Source organism: Hyperoodon ampullatus (genome assembly GCF_949752795.1).
Source record: "Hyperoodon ampullatus genome assembly, chromosome: 2".
Taxonomy (NCBI): Eukaryota; Metazoa; Chordata; class Mammalia; order Artiodactyla; family Ziphiidae; genus Hyperoodon; species Hyperoodon ampullatus.
The window spans coordinates 41,027,845-41,047,553 of record NC_136915.1 but is presented as its reverse complement, the minus strand read 5'-3'; the positions used below and the strand labels follow the sequence as shown (position 1 = coordinate 41,047,553).

The following is a 19,709-nucleotide window of genomic DNA, read 5'->3' as shown; positions in this document are numbered from 1 at the left end:
TTATTATATAACATTGCTCCCATGTTCTATAGATGGGACACATTTTGTGATGTTGCACCTTCTCCATTCCTATGATAGATTCTTTTTAGTCAGGGTGTATTATTTTTACTATATTTTGTTGGATTTGATCCATAATTTTATATTTAGCATCTTTCATTTGTGTTCATAGATGAGATATTAGCTCTATAAGTCAAATATTTATTTAGCTTTTGCTTTTTATTATTAAAACATTTATTTTGAAATATTTCAGACATACAAAAAGTTATAAAGAGTAACATAATGAACACCCATATTCCTCCCCATCAGCTTAAGATGTAAAACATTACAGATAAGGTGAAGTCTCCTGTATCTCACTCTCTAATAGAATCCCTCCTCTCTTCTTCCTTTGGCTAGTCACTACTATGAATTTTGTGTTATTCTCCCTATTTTTCATTGCTTTTCTCATTTTAGTATCTGTCTTTAAGGCATTGGATTTACTTGCAAGTGCTGCTTAACTGGCATCCTAAGGGGATTGATGAAGCTGTTTTAAAATTATTTGGTTCTAGACATTTTATAATTTTTATAAAATTTATTTTATGCTTTTTACTTTACCTTATGAGCTATTTAGGAGTTTGTTTTAATTTCAAGATGTATAGGATTTATATGTGTGTATATACTCTTTTTCTCCCTCACCTTCCCACCACACATACATACACACACATACATACATTCTTTTATTGTAGTATTTTAATTTAATTGCATTGGGGATATTGAATGAAGTCTGTGTGATATTGATTACTTTTGTTGGCAATTTCTTACGTGTTATTATCCAATTATTATATATATAATATATTTATGAATAATCCAATTATTGTGAATATTCTCTATGTACTTTAAAATAATATATAAATTTATTTGTTGGATGTAGGGCTCTATCTGCCATTATCAGATCAAACTTATTTTCTCTGAAATATCTTCAGTTCCATATTAAATTTTTTGTCTGCATGCAATCTCTCCCAGACTGTAATGGAGATATTAAAATCTTTACTATCATAATGTATGTTCATTTTATCCTTGTTGTATTCTAGTACACTATGATTATAGAACTATAGATTCATTTCTGTTTATTGTTTTCCACTGAGTTTGTACTTTCTATCTGAGAATTTATGGAATTCTGCAGTTTGGGGAAATTCTTAGCTTTTATATCTTTGAATATTGTTTTTCTGCTGTTCTCTCTTTTCTTCTGACAGTGCTATTAGACATATATTGGAACTTTTATCTATTCTGCTTTCTTAAGTGCTTTTTTTGTGTGTAATATTTTTATATCCTCCTGTTCTGGGAGAATTCTTCAGTATTATATTCTTATTTACTTATTAAATTAAATTTTTAACTCTTCTCTGTTGAGATTTTTAACTTCATTGACTACATATTCCATGATTTCTCAGTGTCTCTTTTTAAACATATGCCAAATATTTACATTTTTACCTGTTTTAATTTCATAAATTTTGTTTTTTATGGAGTTTTCTCCCCTTATTAGATGAAAGATTCTAAATACTTATTTTAAAATTATTTTCAGATTGTGTAAATTAATTTTCATGTAAAGTGGATTTATCTCCTGATGGTCAATTTTGTTGTTTTTCTTAGTGCTTGGGTTTTCACTGAGATTATGGACCACTTTTGGGAGAATTAACAATGAACCTTTCAATCCATTAACTGGTATATTTTTCCATCTATTTAGGTTTTCAGGTTCTTTCAATGACATTTGTAGTTTTCAGAATACATGTCTTACACATATTTTGTTAAATTTATACCTAGGTAGTACATGTCTCAGATTTTAATGATATTATAAATGGTATTAAATTTTTTTAATGTGCTAATATATAGAAATAAAGTTGATTTTTTTTGCCTATTGACCCTATATCATTTTGTTTATTGAGACTTGTTTTACGGTTCATGATATCATCTATCTTGATGAATGTTTTCATGTGCACTTGGAAAAAAATGTGTATCCTTCTGTTGTTGGATGGAGTATTATGTAAATGTCAGTTAGGTCAAATTACTTGAACGCTGTTGTCCACATCTTCTATACCCTTTATGATTTTTGACTGCTTATTTTATCAGTTATTGACAGGGAAGTGTCAAAATTCAGTTATATTTTTTTGCTTCATTACTTTGACATTGTATTATTAGGTGCATACAATTTAATTTTGTATATCTTTTCATAAATCCGATTTTTAATCGATATGAAATGTTCCACATTAACGTTGGTAATCTTTCTTTTTCTGAAGGCTACTTTATATAAAGATAGCCACCCCAGCTTTCTTATGATTAGTGAATGCATGGTGTATCTTTTTCTATAATTTTACTTTAGTCCTGAATTTTTAAGTTTAAAAAAATTGAGATATAATTCACATATCATAAAATCCACTCTTTTAAAGTATGCAGTTCAATAAATTTTTATGTATTCACAAAGTTGTGCAACAATCACCTCTAATTTCAGAACATTTTCATCACCCCATGAAGAAATCCCATTCCTATTTACTGTCATCTCCCTCTCCCCCCAGCCCCTGGCTACCACTAATCTAATTTCTAGGTCTATGGATTTGCCTACTCTGGACATTTCTATAAGTGGAATTATACAATATGTGGCCTTCTGTGTCTGGCTTCTTTCACTTAGCATAATGTTTTTAAAATTCATCCATGTTATAGTATATATCAGTACTTTATTTCTTTTTATGGCCAAGTAATATTCCATTGTATGGATATACCACATCTTGCTTATTCATCAGTTGATGGACATTTGGATTGTATCCACTTTTTGGTTATTATGAATAATGCTGTTATTCTCTTGTACCTATTTTTGTGTGAACGTATGTTTTCAGTGCTCTTGGATATATACCTAGCAAGTTGCTGGTTCTTGTGGTAACTGTTTACTTTTCTTGAGGAACTACCAAACTTTTTACCACAGTGACTACACCATTTTGCATTTCCACCAGCACAGTAGGAGGGTTCCAATTTTTTGGCATCCTCCCCAGCACTTGTTTTGTCCATCTTTTTTTACTTATAGCCATCCTAGTGAGTATGAAGAGCTATCTCATTGTGATTTTGATTTATATTTCCCTAATGACTAATGATGTTGAACATATTTTCATGTGCTTTTTGGCCATTTGTGAATCTTCTTTAGAGAGATGCCTGTTTGTTTTTGCATCATGTATTTTGGGGCTCATTTAAGTACATAAATGGTTATATTGTTGTGTCTTCTTGGAATATATTTACCTATGTTTTTAATTGTCACATCATTATAAAATGTCCTTCTTTGCTTCTAGTATCAATTTTTGTTTTAATGTCTAGTTTGTCTGATGTTAGGATAATCACTGCAACTCTCCTTTGGTTACTTCTTGCATAGATTATTTTTTTCCCATTTGTGTCTTTGAATCTAAAGTGTGTCTCTTGTAGACAACATATAGTTGGATTATAGTTGGTAATCAATTCTGCTAAACTCTACCTTTTGATTGGAGTGTTTAGTCAATTTACATTTAATGTAAGGTAAAGTAGGATTTGCCTCTGTCATTTTGCTGTCTTTTCTGTCTTAATGTCTTTTTCGTTTCTCTGTTTCTGCATTAGTGACTTCTTTTGTGTTAACTATTATCAAGTGGACCATTTTAATTCCCTTGTTTCTATTACTAGGTTTTTTGAGTTATTTTCTTAGTAATGGTTCTGGGGCTCACAATTAACATTTTAATTTTTAACAATATAGTATGGATTAATACCAATTTAATTTGAATAATACATAAAACCTTTGCTTTTATTTAGTTCTGTTCTCTCTCCTCTTCTTATAATTTTATAATCATACAGATGACATATTTATACATATACACCCTTCAACACAGTTTAATAATTGTTGCTTTATGTAATTTTATTTTAAATAAGAATGGTTAAATGAGAGAAAATACATTTATACTGTCTTAAATTTACCAGTGTAGTTCCCTCATTGGTGTTCTTTACTTTTTCATGAGCATTTTAGCTACTGTCTAGTGTCCTTTCATTTTAATATGAAGAATTCTTTTTTTGTTTATTTTAACATCTTTATTGGAGTACAATTGCTTTACAAAGTTGTGTTAATTTCTGCTTTATAGCAAAGTGAATCAGCTATATATATATATATATATATATCCCCATATCTCCTCCCTCTTGCATCTCCCTCCCACTCTCCCTATCCCACCCCTCTAGGTGGTCACAAAGCACTGAGCTGATCTCCCTGTGCTATGTGGCTGATTCCCACTAGCTATCTATTTTACATTTCGTAGTGTATATATGTCCATGCCACTCTCTCACTTTGTCCCAGCTTACCCTTCCCCCTCTCCATGTCCTCAAGTCCATTCTCTATGTCTGCATCTTTATTCCTGTCCTGCCCCTAGGTTCTTCAGAACCTTTTTTTTTTTTTTAGATTCCATATATATGTATTAGCATATGGTATTTGTTTTTCTCTTTCTGACTTACTGCACTCCGTATGAGAGACTCTAGGTCCATCCACCTCACTACAAATAACTCTATTTCGTTTCTTCCTATGGCAGAGTAATATTCCAATGTATATATGTGCCACATCTTCTTTATCCATTCATCTGTCGATGGACACTTAGGTTGCTTCCATGTCCTGGCTATTGTAAATAGAGCTTCAGTGAACATTGTGGTACATGACCCTTTTGAATGATGGCTTTCTCAGGGTATATGCCCAGTAGTGGGACTGCTGTATTGTATGGTAATTCCATTTTTAGATTTTTAAGGAACCTCCATACTGTTCTCCATAGTGGCTATATCAATTTACATTCCCACCGACAGTGCAAGAGGGTTCTCTTTTCACCACACCCTCTCCAGCATTTATTGTTTGTAGATTTTTTGATGATGACCATTCTGACCGGTGTGAGATGATACCTCATTGTGGTTTTGATTTGCATTTCTCTAATGATTAGTGACGTTGAGCATCCTTTCATGTGTTTGTTGGCAATCTGTGTATCTTTGGAGAAATGTCTATTTAGGTCTTCTGCCCATTTTTGGATTGGGTTGTTTGCTTTTTTGATATTGAGCTGCATGAGCTGCTTGTAAATTTTGGAGATTAACCCTTTGTCAGTTACTTCATTTGCAAATATTTTCTTCCATTTTCTCCCATGTTCCACCCTCTGCTATATTTTGGAAGAGTTTGAGAGGATAGGTCTTAGCTCTTCTGTAAATGTTTGACAGAATTTGCCTGTGAACCCATCTGGTCCTGGGCTTTTGTTTGTTGGAAGATTTTTAATCACAGTTTCAATTTCAGTGCTTGTGATTGGTCTGTTTATATTTTCTATTCCTTCCTGATTCTGTCTCAGAAGGTTGTGCTTTTCTAAGAAATTGTCCATTTCTTGCAGGTTGTCCATTTTATTGGCATATAGTTGCTTGTAGTAATCTCTCATGATCCTTTGTATTCCTGCAGTGTCAGTTGTTACTTCTCCTTTTTTATTTCTAATTCTATTGTTTTGAGTCTTCTCCCTTTTTTTCTTGATGAGTCTGGCTAATGGTTATTATCAATTTTGTTTACCTTCTCAAAGAACCAGCCTTTAGTTTTATTGACCTTTTCTATCATTTCCTTCATTTTTTTTCCATTTATTCCTGATCTGATCTTTATGATTTCTTCTGCTAACTTTGGGTTTTTTTGTTCTCCTTTCTCTAATGGCCTTAGGTGTAAGATTAGGTTGCTTATTTAAGATGTTTCTTGTTTCTTGAGGTAGGAGTGTATTGCTATAAACTTCCCTCTTAGAACTGCTTTTGCTGTATCTCATAGGTTTTGAGTCAACATGTTTTCATTGTCATTTGTTCCTAGGTATTTTTTGATTTACTCTTTGATTTCTTCAGTGATCTCTTGGTTATTTAGTAGTGTATTGTTTAGCCACCATGTGTTTGTATTTTTTACATATTTTTCCAGTAATTGATATGTAGTCTCATAAGTTTGTGGTTGGAAAAGATAGTTGATACAATTTCAATTTTCTTAAATTTACCAATGCTTGATTTGTGACCCAAGATATGATCTATCCTGGAAAATGTTCCATGAGCACTTGAGAAGAAAGTGTATTCTGTTGTTTTTGAATGGAATGTCCTATAAATATCAATTAATTCCATCTTGTTTAATGTCTCATTTAAAGCTTGTGTTTCCTTATTTATTTTCAGATTGGATGATCTGTCCAAAGGGGAAAGTTGGGTGTTAAAAGTCCCCTACTATGATTGTGTAACTGTCGATTTCCTCTCTTATGGCTGTTAGCATTTGCCTTATGTACTGAGGTGCTCCTATTTTGGGTGCAGAAATATTTACAATTGTTATATCTTCTTCTTGGATTGATCCCTTGATCTTTATGTAGTGTCCTTCCTTGTCTCTTGTAATAGTCTTTATTTTAAAGTCTATTTTGTCTGATATAAGAATTGCTACTCTTGCTTTCTTTTGATTTCCATTTGCATGTAATATCTTTTTCCATCCCCTCACTTTCAGTCTGTATGTGTCCCTAGGTCTGAAGTGGGTCTCTTGTATTCAGCATATGTATGGGTCTTTGTTTTGTATCCATTCAGCCAGGCTGTGTCTTTTGGTTGGAGCCTTTAATCCATTTACATTTAACGTAGTTATCGATATGTATGTTCCTATTACCATTTTCTAAATTGTTTTGTGTTTGTTATTGTAGGTCTTTCCTTCTCTTGTGTTTCTAGCCTAGAGAAGTTCCTTTAGCATTTGTTGTAAAGCTGGTTTAGTGGTGCTGAATTCTCTTAGCTTTTGTTTGTCTAAAGGTTTTGATTTCTCCATCGAATTTGAATGAGATCATCCCTGGATAGAGTAATCTTTGTTGTAGGGTTTTCCCTTTCATCACTTTAAATATGTCCTGCCATTCCCTTCTGGCTTGCAGAGTTTCTGCTGAAAGATCAGCTGTTAACCTTATGGGGATTCCCTTGTATGTTATTTCTTGTTTTTCCCTTGCTGCTTTTAATATTTTTTCTTTGTATTTAATTTTTGACAGTTTGATTAATATGTGTCTTGGTGTGTTTCTCCTTGGATTTATCCTGTATGGGACTCTCTACGTTTCCTGGACTTCATTGACTATTTCCTTTCCCATATTAGGGAAATTTTCAACTATAATCTCTTCAAATATTTTCTCAGTCCCTTTCTTTTTCTCTTCTTCTTCTGGGCCCCCTATAATTTGAATGTTGGTGCATTTCATGTTGTCCCAGAGGTCTCTGAGACTGTCCTCAATTCTTTTCATTCTTTTTTCTTTATTCTGTTTTGCAGTAGTTTTTTCCACTATTTTATGTTCCAGGTCACTTATCCATTCTTCTGCCTCAGTTATTCTGCCATTGATTCCTTCTAGAGAATTTTTTATTTCATTTATTGTGTTGTTCATCGTTGTTTGCTTGTTCTTTAGTTCTTCTAGGTCCTTGTTAAAAGTTTCTTGTATTTTCTCCATTCTGTTTCCAAGATTTTGGATCATCTTTGCTATCATTATTCTGAATTCTTTTTCAGGTACATTGCCTATTTCCTCTTCATTTTTTTGGTCTGGTAGGTTTTTACCTTGCTCCTTCATCTGCTGTATGTTTCTCTGTCTTCTCATTTTGCTTAACTTACTGTGGTTGGGGTCTCCTTTTCACATGCTGCAGGTTCGTAGTTCCCACTGTTTTTGGTGTCTGCCCCCAGTGGGTAATGTTGGTTCAGTGGGTTGTGTAGGCTTCCTGGTGGAGGGGACTGGTGCCTGTGTTCTGGTGGATGAGGGTGGATCTTGTTTTTCTTGTGGACAGGGCAGTATCCGGTGGTATGGTTTGGGGTGTCTGTGACCTTATTATGATTTTAGGCAGCCTATCTTCTAATGGGCGGGGTTGTGTTTCTGTCTTGCTAGGTGGTTGGCATAGGGTCTCCAGCACTGTATCTTGCTGGTCGTTGAGTGGAGCTGGGTCTTAGCATTGAGATGGAGATCTGTGGGAGAGCTCTTGCTGTTTAATATTACATGGAGCTGGGAGGTCTCTGTTGGACCAATGTCCTAAACTCGGCTCTCCCACCTCAGAGGCACAGACCTGACACCTGGCCAGAGCACTAGACCCCTGTCAGCCACACAGGTCAGAAGAAGAGGGAGAAAGAAAGAAAGAGAGAGAAAGAGAGAGAGAGAGAGAGAGATGGAGGGAGGGAGGGACAGAGGGAAGGAGGGAGAGAGGGAGGAAGGGAAATTAAATAAAATAAAGTTATTAAAATAAAAAATTAAAAAAATATTAAAAATAAAAAATATAGAAAAGTAATAAAAAAAAAGGAAGAGAGCAAGCAAACCAAAAAACAAATCCACCAATGATAACAAGGGCTAAAAATGTATGCTAAACAAAAAAACGGACAGACAGAACCGTTGGACAAATGGTAAAAGCAAAGCTATACAGACGAAATCACACAAGGTCCATCGCCTCAACTTTGGGATGATTCGTTTTCTGTTCATGTATTCCAGAGATGCAGGGTACATCAAGTTGAACGTGGAGGTTTAATCTGCTGCTCCCGAGGCTGCTGGGAGAGATTTCCCTTTCTCTTCCTTGTTCGCACAGCTCCTGGGGTTCAGCTTTGGATTTGGCCCTGCCTCTGTGTGTAGGTCGCCTGAGGGCGTCTGTTCTTTGCTCAGACAGGATGGGGTTAAAGTAGCATCTGATTAGGGGGCTTTGGCTCACTCAGGCCAGGGGGAGGGATGGGTACAGAATGCGAGGCCAGCCTGCTGCGGCAGAGGCCACAGTGACGTTACAATAGCCTGAGGCGTGCTGTGTGTTCTCCCAGGGAAGTTGTCCCTGGGTCACGGGACTGGCAGTGGTGGGCTGCACAGGTTCCCAGGAGGGGAGGTGTGGATAGTGACCTGTGCTTGCACACAGGCTTCTTGGTGGCTGCAGCAGTAGCCTTAGCATCTCATGCCTGTCTCTGGTGTCCACGCTGATAGCCACAGCTCGCACCTGTCTCTGGAGCTCGCTTAGGCGGTACTCTGAATCCCCTCTCCTTGCGCACCCCAAAACAGTGGTCTCTTGCCTCTTATCCAATTCCAGACTTTTTCCCGACTACCTCCCGGCTAACTGTGGCACACTAGCCCCCTTCAGGCTGTGTTCATGCAGCCATCCCCAGTCCTCTCCCTGGGATCTGACCTCCGAAGCCGAAGCCTCAGCTCTCAGCACCCACCCACTGAGAGCAGACAAGTCTCTCAGGCTGGTGAGTGCTGTTTGGCACTGATCCTCTGTGCGGGAATCTCTCCGCTTTGCCCTTTGCACCCCTGTTGCTGTGCTCTCCTCCGTGGCTCCAAAGCTTCCCTGCTGCCACCCCCATCTCCACCAGTGAAGGGACTTCCTATTGTGTGGAAACTTCTCCTCCTTCACAGCTCCCTCCCAGAGGTGCTGGTCCCATCCTAATTCTTTTGTCTCTGTTTTTTCTTTTATCTTTTGCCATTCCCGGGTACGTGGGGGAGTTTCTTGTGTTTTGGGAAGTCTGAGGTCTTCTGCCAGCGTTCTGTAGGAGTTGTTCCACATGTAGATGTATTTCTGATGTATTTGTGAGGTGGAAGGTGATCTCCATGTCTTACTCCTCCACCATCTTGAAGGTCTCTGAAGGATTCTCTTTAATAATTCTTTTAGGGAAGTTCTGCTTGTGATGGATTATCTGTTTTTGTTGGAGAAAGTCTTAATATTCTGTCTTTTTGAAGGAGAATTGCCTGGATATTGAACTATTGAAAGTCTTCTTTAAGTACTTTGAATAAGTCATTGCACTTTCTTCTGGCTTCATATTTCTGATGAGAAATCAGCTGTTATTCCTGTTGAGGATTTCTGCTACCTACTGAATCATTTAACTTTTGCTGCTTTCAAGATTCTCTCTTCATCTTTGTCTTTGAACAGTCTGTTTACAATGTGTGTAATTTGGAGTTATTGGAGTTTGTTGGATGTATAGATTGTTTTCCTTTAAATTTCAGAAGTTTTCATCCATTATTTCTGCAAACATTGTTTCTGGCCGTTTCTCCTCTACTTTAGGGCTCCCATTATATCTATGTTGCTGTGCTTGATGGTTTCCTACAAGTCTCTGCAACTATTCATTTTTCTTTCTGTACCTCAGACTGGATAATCTCAATTGACAAATTTCCAGGTTCATTTATTCTTTCTTCTGCTATCTTATATCTGCTCTTGAGTTTCTCTAGTGAATTTTTCATTTGTTTTGTACTTTTCAACTCTAAAATCTCTATTTTTTAAAATAATGTCTGTCTATCTATTGATATTACTTATTTGATGAGACGTCTTTGCCACATTGCCATACTTTTCTTTAGATCTTTAGATAAGTTTTCCTTTAGTCCTTTGTACATATTTATAATAGATGATTTAAAGCTCTTGTTTAGTAAGCCCAACTTCTGGGCTTCCTCAAGGACATTTTCTGCTGACTGCCTTTTCCTCCATGTACAGGTCATACCCTTGTTTCTTTACATGTCATAATTTTTGTTGAAAACTGGACATTTTAAATAATATAATATGGAATGGTGTAAATCAGATTTCCTGTATTTCCCAGAGTTTATTGTTTTCTTGCTGTTGTTGTTGCTTTTTGTTTGTTTATTTACTTTCCTGAGGCAATGTCTATATTCTGTAAAGTCTATGTTCTTTGTTGTGTGTGGCCACTGAAGTCTCTGCTCAGTTAGCTTCATGGCCCTCTAATGACAGGGCTTATATTTCCTTAAATGTTTTGAACCAGTGTGTCCCCCAGTCTTTGCTGAGTATGTCTATTGCTGAGTATGTTGGGACATACTTTCTATGCCCTGCAGGTAATGTACAACTCTGTCTTAGTCTTCACTTCTAACATTTTCAAAGCCTCAAGATCAACCAGAGGTGAGAGATTAGGACTTCCTTAAGTAATTTCTGAGTATGCTTGTAGCCCTGCATGTGTGCATGACCTTCTGAATTGCCAAGAATGTATCATAGCTTGTCAAAGACAGCCCCCCAACACACACACACACACACACACACACACAGAGTTCTCCAGCTTTGCCTTTTAAGTGTTTTGGTCACTTATTGTTTGCTCCAACTGGCACTGCCTCAGGCATCCATGATGTTAAACAATAGTTGCTTTTTTTTTTCTGACAAATGCCTTGCAGGTAAAGGATGTTTGTTGTGACTAAGCTCTGATTCAAGTCAAATAAACAGAAGCCCTGTGAATGGGGGTTGACAATTCCTTAGGCGTAGGGCTTTTGGGTAGCTTTATACCTGATTTCCTACAGTGGCTATAGGGCTGCTAGTTTTCATGGCTACCATGATTGTAAGGGTCTTGGTTGTCAAGGCTATAGCAGACCTGAGTAGAGGAGATTGGGAATAAAGTATGTTAAAACACCACAATATCACTGTTTTTACCAAAATTCAGCTATTTTTCTTGAATAAATGCTCCTCAGATTGTTGCAAACTTCTGGTTTATTTCTAGACCTCTAACAAGTTGATTTTGACAGTTTTTGTTGGTGTTCTCATTGCTTTTACAGAGGGCTGATTTTTTGTCTGTTTCACATATGATTTATTTATCTCTCTCTATGATACAAGTAGAGATATAGGCATAAAAATATATTGATGAAACATTTGAAGTTGCTTACATTCAGACACTTTACCACTAAATATTTTAGGGTAAATCTCCTAAGAACAAGGACATTCTCCTATATAAATTATAATACAATCCCCCACACAATAAATTTAGCATTTATACAATAGTGTCTAATTTAGGGCTCATAGTAAATATTCACCATTTGCTACAATAATTTTTTAATTATAATTGACATACAATATTATATTAGTTTCTGGTGTATAACATAGTGATTCAATATTTTTATACATTATGAAATGATCACCAGGATAAGTCTAGTTACCGTCTGTCACCATATGGAGTTATTATAATATTATTGACTATATTCCCTATGCTGTACATTAATTCCATTACTTATTTACTTAATAGCTGGAAGTTTGTACCTCTTAATCCCCTTCACCCACTTTGTCTGTCCCCCCCCACCAACCGCCTCCCCTGTGGCAACCAGCAGTTTATTTCTGTATCTATGTGTCTGTGTTTTGTTCATTTGTTTTGTTTTTTTTATGGTATTTTTCCTTCTGTATCTGACTTATTTCACTTAGCATAATACCTTCTAGGTGCATCCATGTTGTTGCAAATGGCAATATTGTATTCTTTTTTATGGCTGAGTAATATCCCTATGTGTATGTGTTGGGGAGATGTGTTTGTGTGTATCACCTTCTTTATGCATTCATCTATTGATGGATATTTAGGTTGCTTTCATATCTTGCTATTGTAAATAGTGCTGCAATGAACATGGTACATATATTTTTTCTTTTTAAAAAATATTTATTTATTTATTTATTTTTAATTTATATTTATTTGTGGCTGCGTTGGGTCTTCGTTGCTGTGCATGGGCTTTCTCTAGTTATGATGGGGGAGGATACTCTTTGTTGTGGTGCACAGGCTTCTCATTGCAGTGGCTTTTCTTGTTGTGGAGCACGGGCTCTAGGTGCTCAGGCTTCAGTAGTTGTGGCATGTGGGCTCAGTAGTTGTGGCTCGCAGGCTCCAGAGCACAGGCTCAGTAGTTGTGGCGCACGGGCTTAGTTGCTCCATGGCATGTGGGAACTTCCTGGACCAGGGCTTGAACCCGTGTCCCCTGCTTTGGCAGGAGGATTCTTAATCACTGCGCCACCAAGGAAGTCCCCATATACCTTTTCAAATTAGTATTTTCTTTTTTTTCAGATAAATACCCAGGAGTGGAATTGCTGGATCCTATAAGTGGTTCTATTTTAGTTCTTTGAGGAACCTCCGATATACTGTTTTCCGTAATGACTGCACCAGTTGACATTCCCACCAACAGTGTGTGAGAGTTCCCTTTTTTCCATATCTTCACCAATACTTGTTGTTTCTTGTCTTTTTGGTAATAACCATTCTGTCGAGCATGAGGTGGTATCTCCTTGTCGTCTTGATTTGCATTTTCCTGATAGTTAGTGATGTTGGACATCTTTTCATGTGCCTGTTGGCCATCTGTATATCTTCTTTGGAAAAATGTCTATTCAGCTTCTCTGTGGAGGGGCTGATTTTGGAGATATTTACTCTACTATTATGAAAATACTTTTTCTATGTATGTCGTAATCTTTAAAATTGTGGTTTTGCAGACTAGCATATTGTGTTTTGCTTTTTTATCCAGTCTAATAATTTCTGCCTTCTAGTTACAATACTTAAGATATTTACATTCATGTAATTATCCATATGATTGGTTTAAGCCAGCCAGTGTGCTATTTATTTTATATTTGTTCCATTGGATTTTCTTTAACCCCTCTTTTAATGCCTTCTTTTTGGAACTTTCCATGGTATTCCTTTAAAGAATGGCAGAATTTATAGAACTGTGGATAAGGAAAAATGTCATGTCTTCTTAAATATACTACAAATTGGAAAGAGACTCAGTATTTTCCATTGAGGACAGTTAGAGCTGTGCTGTCCAATAGAAGTATAATTTGAGCCAAGGATATAATTTAAAAATTTCCCCTAGCTACATTAAATAATTAAAAGAAGTGATAAAATTAATTTTAACGGTAATTTTATTTAAGTCAGTATATTATAAGTATTATCCTTTCAACATGTAATTAATGTAAAAGTTGTTAATGAGTTTTTTTACACTTTTTTTGTAAATATTCTTTAAAATATTTTTGAACAAGTCTTCAGAAATCTTCAAAATCTTGTATTTTACATTAACTGTCCATCTCAATTTGGACCAGCCACATCTGTAGGCATAACACAGACTTAGAGGGACTCTAACAGGTTTGGTTTAAATGAGGCAGGCAGAGTAGAAAATGAAGCTGATGGACAGAATGAGATTTCTGAGGGCCTTGATTTTAATAATCAATAATGAATTATTAGAACAAAAGTAGAAAATAGAATAAGGGGTAGATGGAGTCAAAATAGCTAGCATAGAAAATAATCTTAACTGCTGTATACAGAGGGACATGAAGTCTTAGTCATTTATTCAGTGCAATAGTCTATATTAAGATGGTAGATGATAGTGGTTTTCATTCTAATAATAACTATAGCTAGTATTTATTTTTTTATTTTATTTTTTTAATACATTTATTTTAATTAATTTATTTATTTTTGGCTACGTTAGGTCTTTGTTGCTGTGCGTGGGCTTTCTCTAGTTGTGGCGAGTGGGGCCTACTCCTCTTTGCGGTGCATGGGCTTCTCATTGCAGTGGTTTCTCTTGTTTCAGAACACGGGCTCTAGGCGTTTAGGCTTCAGTAGTTGTGGTGCATGTGCTTAGTTGCTCTGCGGCATGTGGGATCTTCCTGGACCAGGGCCCAAACCCGTATCCCCTTCATTGGCAGGTGGATTCTTAACTTCTGCATCACCAGGGAAGCCCACTAGTATTTATTTAATGCACTGTCAGGCACTGTTCTAAGTACTTTGAATGTATTGTATTGACTCATGTATTGTGTGACTTTAAGTAAGTAAATCACCTTCACTTTAGTGGGGCTCTATTGTTTCCCTATATAAAAAATTCGAAGCTGTACTAGATAATTTCTAAGCTGCTTCTTAATATGGGAAGTCTGTGTTTTTGGATACATTGATGAGGAAATTAGAATTTCTGTTCTCAGGGAATTTATAATCAAATAAAATAGGTGAGGTGTACCCACTTCATTAAAATGCATAGAGACAATAATTAGGGCCTTAAGAGAACTATAAAATGTAGTGAGAATTTAAAACTATTTACTTGAATATAATAAATTCACAATAAATGTTTGAATTAGATTGAATTGAATAGTGATAGTTGGTGAATCAAGAGAAGTTTTGTGTATGAGATGGCGGTTAATGTAAGCCTTGGGAGGTAGAAGTAGATGAGGAGGAGATGGCATGGAGTAGAAATGAGTAGTAATCCAGATAATGGAAGAATGCGAGGCAAGAAAGTAATGTGTGTGTTCAGAAAACAATAACAAATATACTTTGATTGTATTTTTAGGAGGTGTCAAGTAATATTGCTATGTGATAAGTTGGATTCAAATCTTGGAGAATCTTCAATAGCCTACTAAGTGTATGGTTGATCACTGACAATGAAATACGGCAGGAACTGGAGAGACTGTGCTATGTATTTTTTAGAAACCCTACATCTTATACCTATACTTTGTGTCAGTCCTGAGAATAGTTAAGTGCAGTTTTATATTTAAAAAATATTTCATTGGTTTAGAAACTTACAGTTCACTTGCTTTGAAAGTTTGTCATATTTCTTTTGATGAGGGTGTGTATGGGCTATGACTTAGGGTGATACAGGTCAGATTTGTGCTTTTTTTGTATTTTTTTGTCCTCTAGTATTGTGCTTTATTTCTGCTGAGTCTTAATCCTTTGTGATTAAATGATGCTGAATAAGTTTATGTCAGCATTCTACATAAAGTGGGAGCCTGAGGCTTACTGTTTAAAACTATTAGTATCTGTCCCAAGAGCCAGTACATAGAGCACAAATAACCAAGTGGAAAATCATAGATTTCTCAGAGGGATGGAAGTTATAAAGGCATTTCATTTAACTCTGTAAATACTAGAATCTCTCTTTTTTTTAAACTTGTGCATATTTTTATTAGCTTAGCAGACTAGTGTTTTTATGTAATGTTTGCTAAGTTATTTTAGTACAGTAGTTCAGGGAATTCATGAAGCAGTCACATTCATCTGTCTAATTTCTTTCAGGTAACTTGCCCAGGAGTGGTGCTGAAAGACAAGGAGGACATCTATCTTAGCATCTGTGTGTTTGGCCAATACAGAAAGACACAATGTGTCCCAGCCAATTTTCCACTGGTCTTCAATGCCAGAATGGTGTTTGAAAAGGTAAGTTCAAATATCCAATCAAATGTTAACCAATAAAAAATCAAAGTGGTTCACAATTTTGAATAACACATATTACTATTGTTGACTATGCACTTTGATTTAATTCAAAAGGAGATTTGTAACTTAAATCTGGAAGCTTGAAAATAAATATGCATTATATTTATACATTGAATCAGTTGCCTCTTTTTCGTGATGATCAGTTTACTTCTAAAATTGTCTTAGTGGTCTTTATATAAAATATAGCACCTTGAATTCTAAGTAATCATTTTCATAAAAGAGATGGGGGAGATATTAATAGGTAAGAATAGGTCATATTTTGCTTATGGCTGTCATGTGGTGCTTCTTTCTATAAGTCTCTTTTCTTTTTTCCCCCTGAAGCTGGTGCTTTTGGGTAATTATTACCAATTGTATTTCTCACTTTTTTCTTTCCTTCTCTCCTTGTCTACTTCCCTCTTTCCTTCCTTCCTTCCCTCATTTCTTCCTTTCCTCCTTCCCTCCTTCCTTCCTTTTTCTCCTTCCTCTTCTCCACAGTTAATTACTGAGTACCTGCTCTGTTCCATGCACTGTTCTAGGCACTGGGTAAAAAAAAACAAACATGCTCCCCTCTTAGAGCTTTCATTGTAATAGGTGAAACAGACAATAATCAAGTAAATAGTAAGTGTCATGAAGAGAATAAAGGGAGGGTAAGGGAACAGAAAGATTAGGGGGATTGTTTATTTTAAAGGGTGGTCAGAGAAGGCAATGACATTGAAACTGAGCCTGAATTATGAGACAGTATCAGTTATTTAAAGGTCTAGGGTAAAAGCATTCTAAGCAGAGGAACAGAAAATATAAAGGTGTCTTGTTGGGAATAAGCTTGATGAGCTGGAGGAACACCAAGAAGGCAAGTATGACTGTGGTAACAAAGGGAGGACTGCTAGCAGATCAAATTGGAGAGGGAGGCAGAGCCAGCTGTAATTTTTGTTTGTTGGTAAAATCTTGTATAGTGATCATGGGAAGCAGAGAGGAAGTGACAGTTCTCAATAATGTCAGAAGTTTCTTTGGTTGGGAAAGGAATATTTTGGGAATGAGGAGGAAAACACAAAAACTATTTCATTTATGTCTTCCTTTTACGTTCTCTTCTCTATCCTGCTTCCCTCTGCCTTTTCTCACTCTAGGTGTTCCCTGAAGCAGTAGACCCTGGAGATGTGGTTGCACAGCTTGAATGTAAGTTTTTAACTTTTAATTTCTGATTCTAAGAGATTTTAGAATCATGCTCTTTAATCCTGAGTTAGATAAAAGTCAAAAAGGGTCAAACAAGAACTTCAAAAGTCTTGAGGTGAGAAGTTTTTTACGCTTTTTAGAATTTTGGAATATACCTGGAAATAATAAAAAATATGTGTGCTGCAGAGAGATGGGGAATTTTTCCTTTTTCTGTGTTTGATCTGTGAATAACAAAAAGACTTATCTGAACTATTTATTGATTAAAATGATATGGGCTGTTAATGATGTAAGAACCGAGATTCATGTTAGGTGGGACTTTGCCCTGCAAACAAAAATATGTCTTTAACCTCACTGTGTTGCAAATCAAGAGAGTAAATAATAGAAGACTGAAGTAATAGTAGCTTAAAATATATATGCTTTTGCATTTTGTATTATATACAATATGTTAATAAATTATTTGAAAGTGACGTATTCAAGGCTTTGGTTAACAGTAAATTCTTCAAAGTACTAGGGATCAACTATAAAAAGATCCAGTTTTTTGTGAGAGCAGCAATGCAAAGGTATACGTTTGGGAATACGTTATTCGAGCTCTGAGTATGAAATGAAAAGCTCTGTTATTTATCCTTGTAATCAGAAAGGGATTAGGGATTACCATATTGGTCTAATATATAATTGTGGCTCAAAACGCCAACAATATTGAGCATCATCAATGTCAACTGTCCCTTCCATACCTTTTGCACCCCGTTGGGACTCTAGCAATATAGGAACATGCAGCCTGGAACCATGCTAGAATCTGGGCATATGGGTAGAAATAGGCCTGGCTCATTGTTTTACCATCAGGGAGTTAATAGTTTAAAGAACTCTTTATGGCTAATGTCAATATCGTATTTTTTTTTATAGCTGTTCTTGCACTTGGTATTCTGTCTTCTACTATGGCAGACCAGTGAGGTGGCAACTTGGTGCCAGTGCGTAATGACTTTTTTTTTTTTTTTTTTTTGCGATACGCGGGCCTCTCACTGCTGTGGCCTCTCCCCTTGCGGAGCACAGGCTCTGGACGCGCAGGCTCAGCGGCCATGGCTCACGGGCCCAGCCGCTCCGCGGCATGCGGGATCTTCCCGGACCGGGGCACGAACCCGTGTCCCCTGCATCGGCAGGCGGACTCTCAACCACTGCGCCACCAGGGAAGCCCCGTAATGACTTTTAATTTTCTTGAACATCTTGTTCAGTATCTGGGAAATTGTGTATCTTAGAAAATATGAAGATAATTATTTCCCTTATCATTCTGAAATTCTTTTGTTAAAAAAGATAATTTTTCCTATTTTATTTGAAATTTAGAGTCTCTAAGAGTACTTGGTGGTTATTATTATTTGCAATCTTTCTTGTCTTGATTTCCCTGATTCAGTTTTTCTCTTAGGTTTCCTCCTTCATCACTGACATTCTGCTTTTTGGTATCTTTCTCAAATTCCTCTGGCTTCACTTCTCTGATCTCTTTTTACTTAGTTTCTACTCTGACATTCCAATTTTTGGTATCTTTCTCAAATCCTCTGGCTTCACTTCTCTGATCTCTTTTTACTTAGTTTATACTCTCTCCTTATATGATATTCTCCAAAGACTTGGCTTCATATTTTACCTATCTTCTGATGACTTCCACAGCAGTCTTTATTCTGATCTCTCTTGTAAGCTTTGGGCCCCTTTTCTTTTACTTTTATTTTCCTCTCAGCTTTGCAGTTTTTTGTTGTCCCCTAACCTTATTAATATGAAAAATTAAAGCTATACTAAAAGTGGGAAAGATGGAATGATGAAGTCTCATATACCTGTCAGCTTCAACAGTTTTTGACATTTTGCCCACTGTATTATATGTTTACCCTGCCACTTAAAAAAATGTTGGAATATTTAAAAGCAAATTCTATACATACATTACTTCACTGCAAATATTCTGGCATGACCTCTAATTGATAAAGACTTTTTTGAAAAAAATATAACCACTATATTGGTATCATACCTAACAAAATTAATAATAATTCCTTAATAACATCGAATACTTAGTCATTATGCAGGTTTCTCCAATTGCCACCAAAATGTCTTTATACAGTTGGTTTGTTAAAAATCAGGATCCCATCAAGGTGTGGTTCACATATGTATATGGCTGTTTAGCTCTTAAGTTTATTTTTTTCTGTAGTAGTGTCCCTCACTTTTTTTTTTTTTCTAATGCTGTGAAATTGTTAGAAAAATCAGGTCCTTTAGAATGTCCTACGGTTTGGATCTGGCTACTGCTTCCTTAAAGTGTTGTTTAGCTTATTCATCACTTATATTGTAAACTGAAAATTAGACCTAAAGGTTTGGTTCGATTCAGGCTTATTTTGTTTTTTTGGCAAGAATCCTTCATAATTCGTGCTCTGTACTTATTATTGCATCATATCAAGTGGCATATAATGTCTGATTGTCTTAAGTTTAGTGATATTAAGATTTATCTTTCGCCTCCAGGCAGCATCAGCCTGATTCCTCCATGATTAACCTCCCCTACTGCCTTTCATCAAACAGCTTCAGCATTCCTTGAGACCCATCTTTTCATTAGGGGTTACCAAATGTGATTTTTCTAATACTGTTAATTTTTTCTATATGTGTTACCTGGAATTCTTCTGTA

General features: G+C 36.0%; 1 protein-coding gene across 4 annotated transcripts in view; it reads left to right on the top strand.

Annotated features, from left to right (window-relative positions):
• Window positions 1-19,709, top strand: part of SPATA6 (spermatogenesis associated 6) — a gene marked incomplete at its 5' end in the record, with an annotated part of 155,871 nt that overhangs the window by 9,379 nt on the left and 126,783 nt on the right. For all 4 annotated transcript variants that reach the window (XM_079698371.1, XM_079698369.1, XM_079698370.1 and 1 more), the window contains 2 exons: window positions 15,725-15,862; window positions 17,020-17,068. In XM_079698371.1, the coding sequence (XP_079554497.1) occupies window positions 15,725-15,862; window positions 17,020-17,068 (187 nt within the window). The remainder of the gene's footprint in view (window positions 1-15,724; window positions 15,863-17,019; window positions 17,069-19,709) is intronic.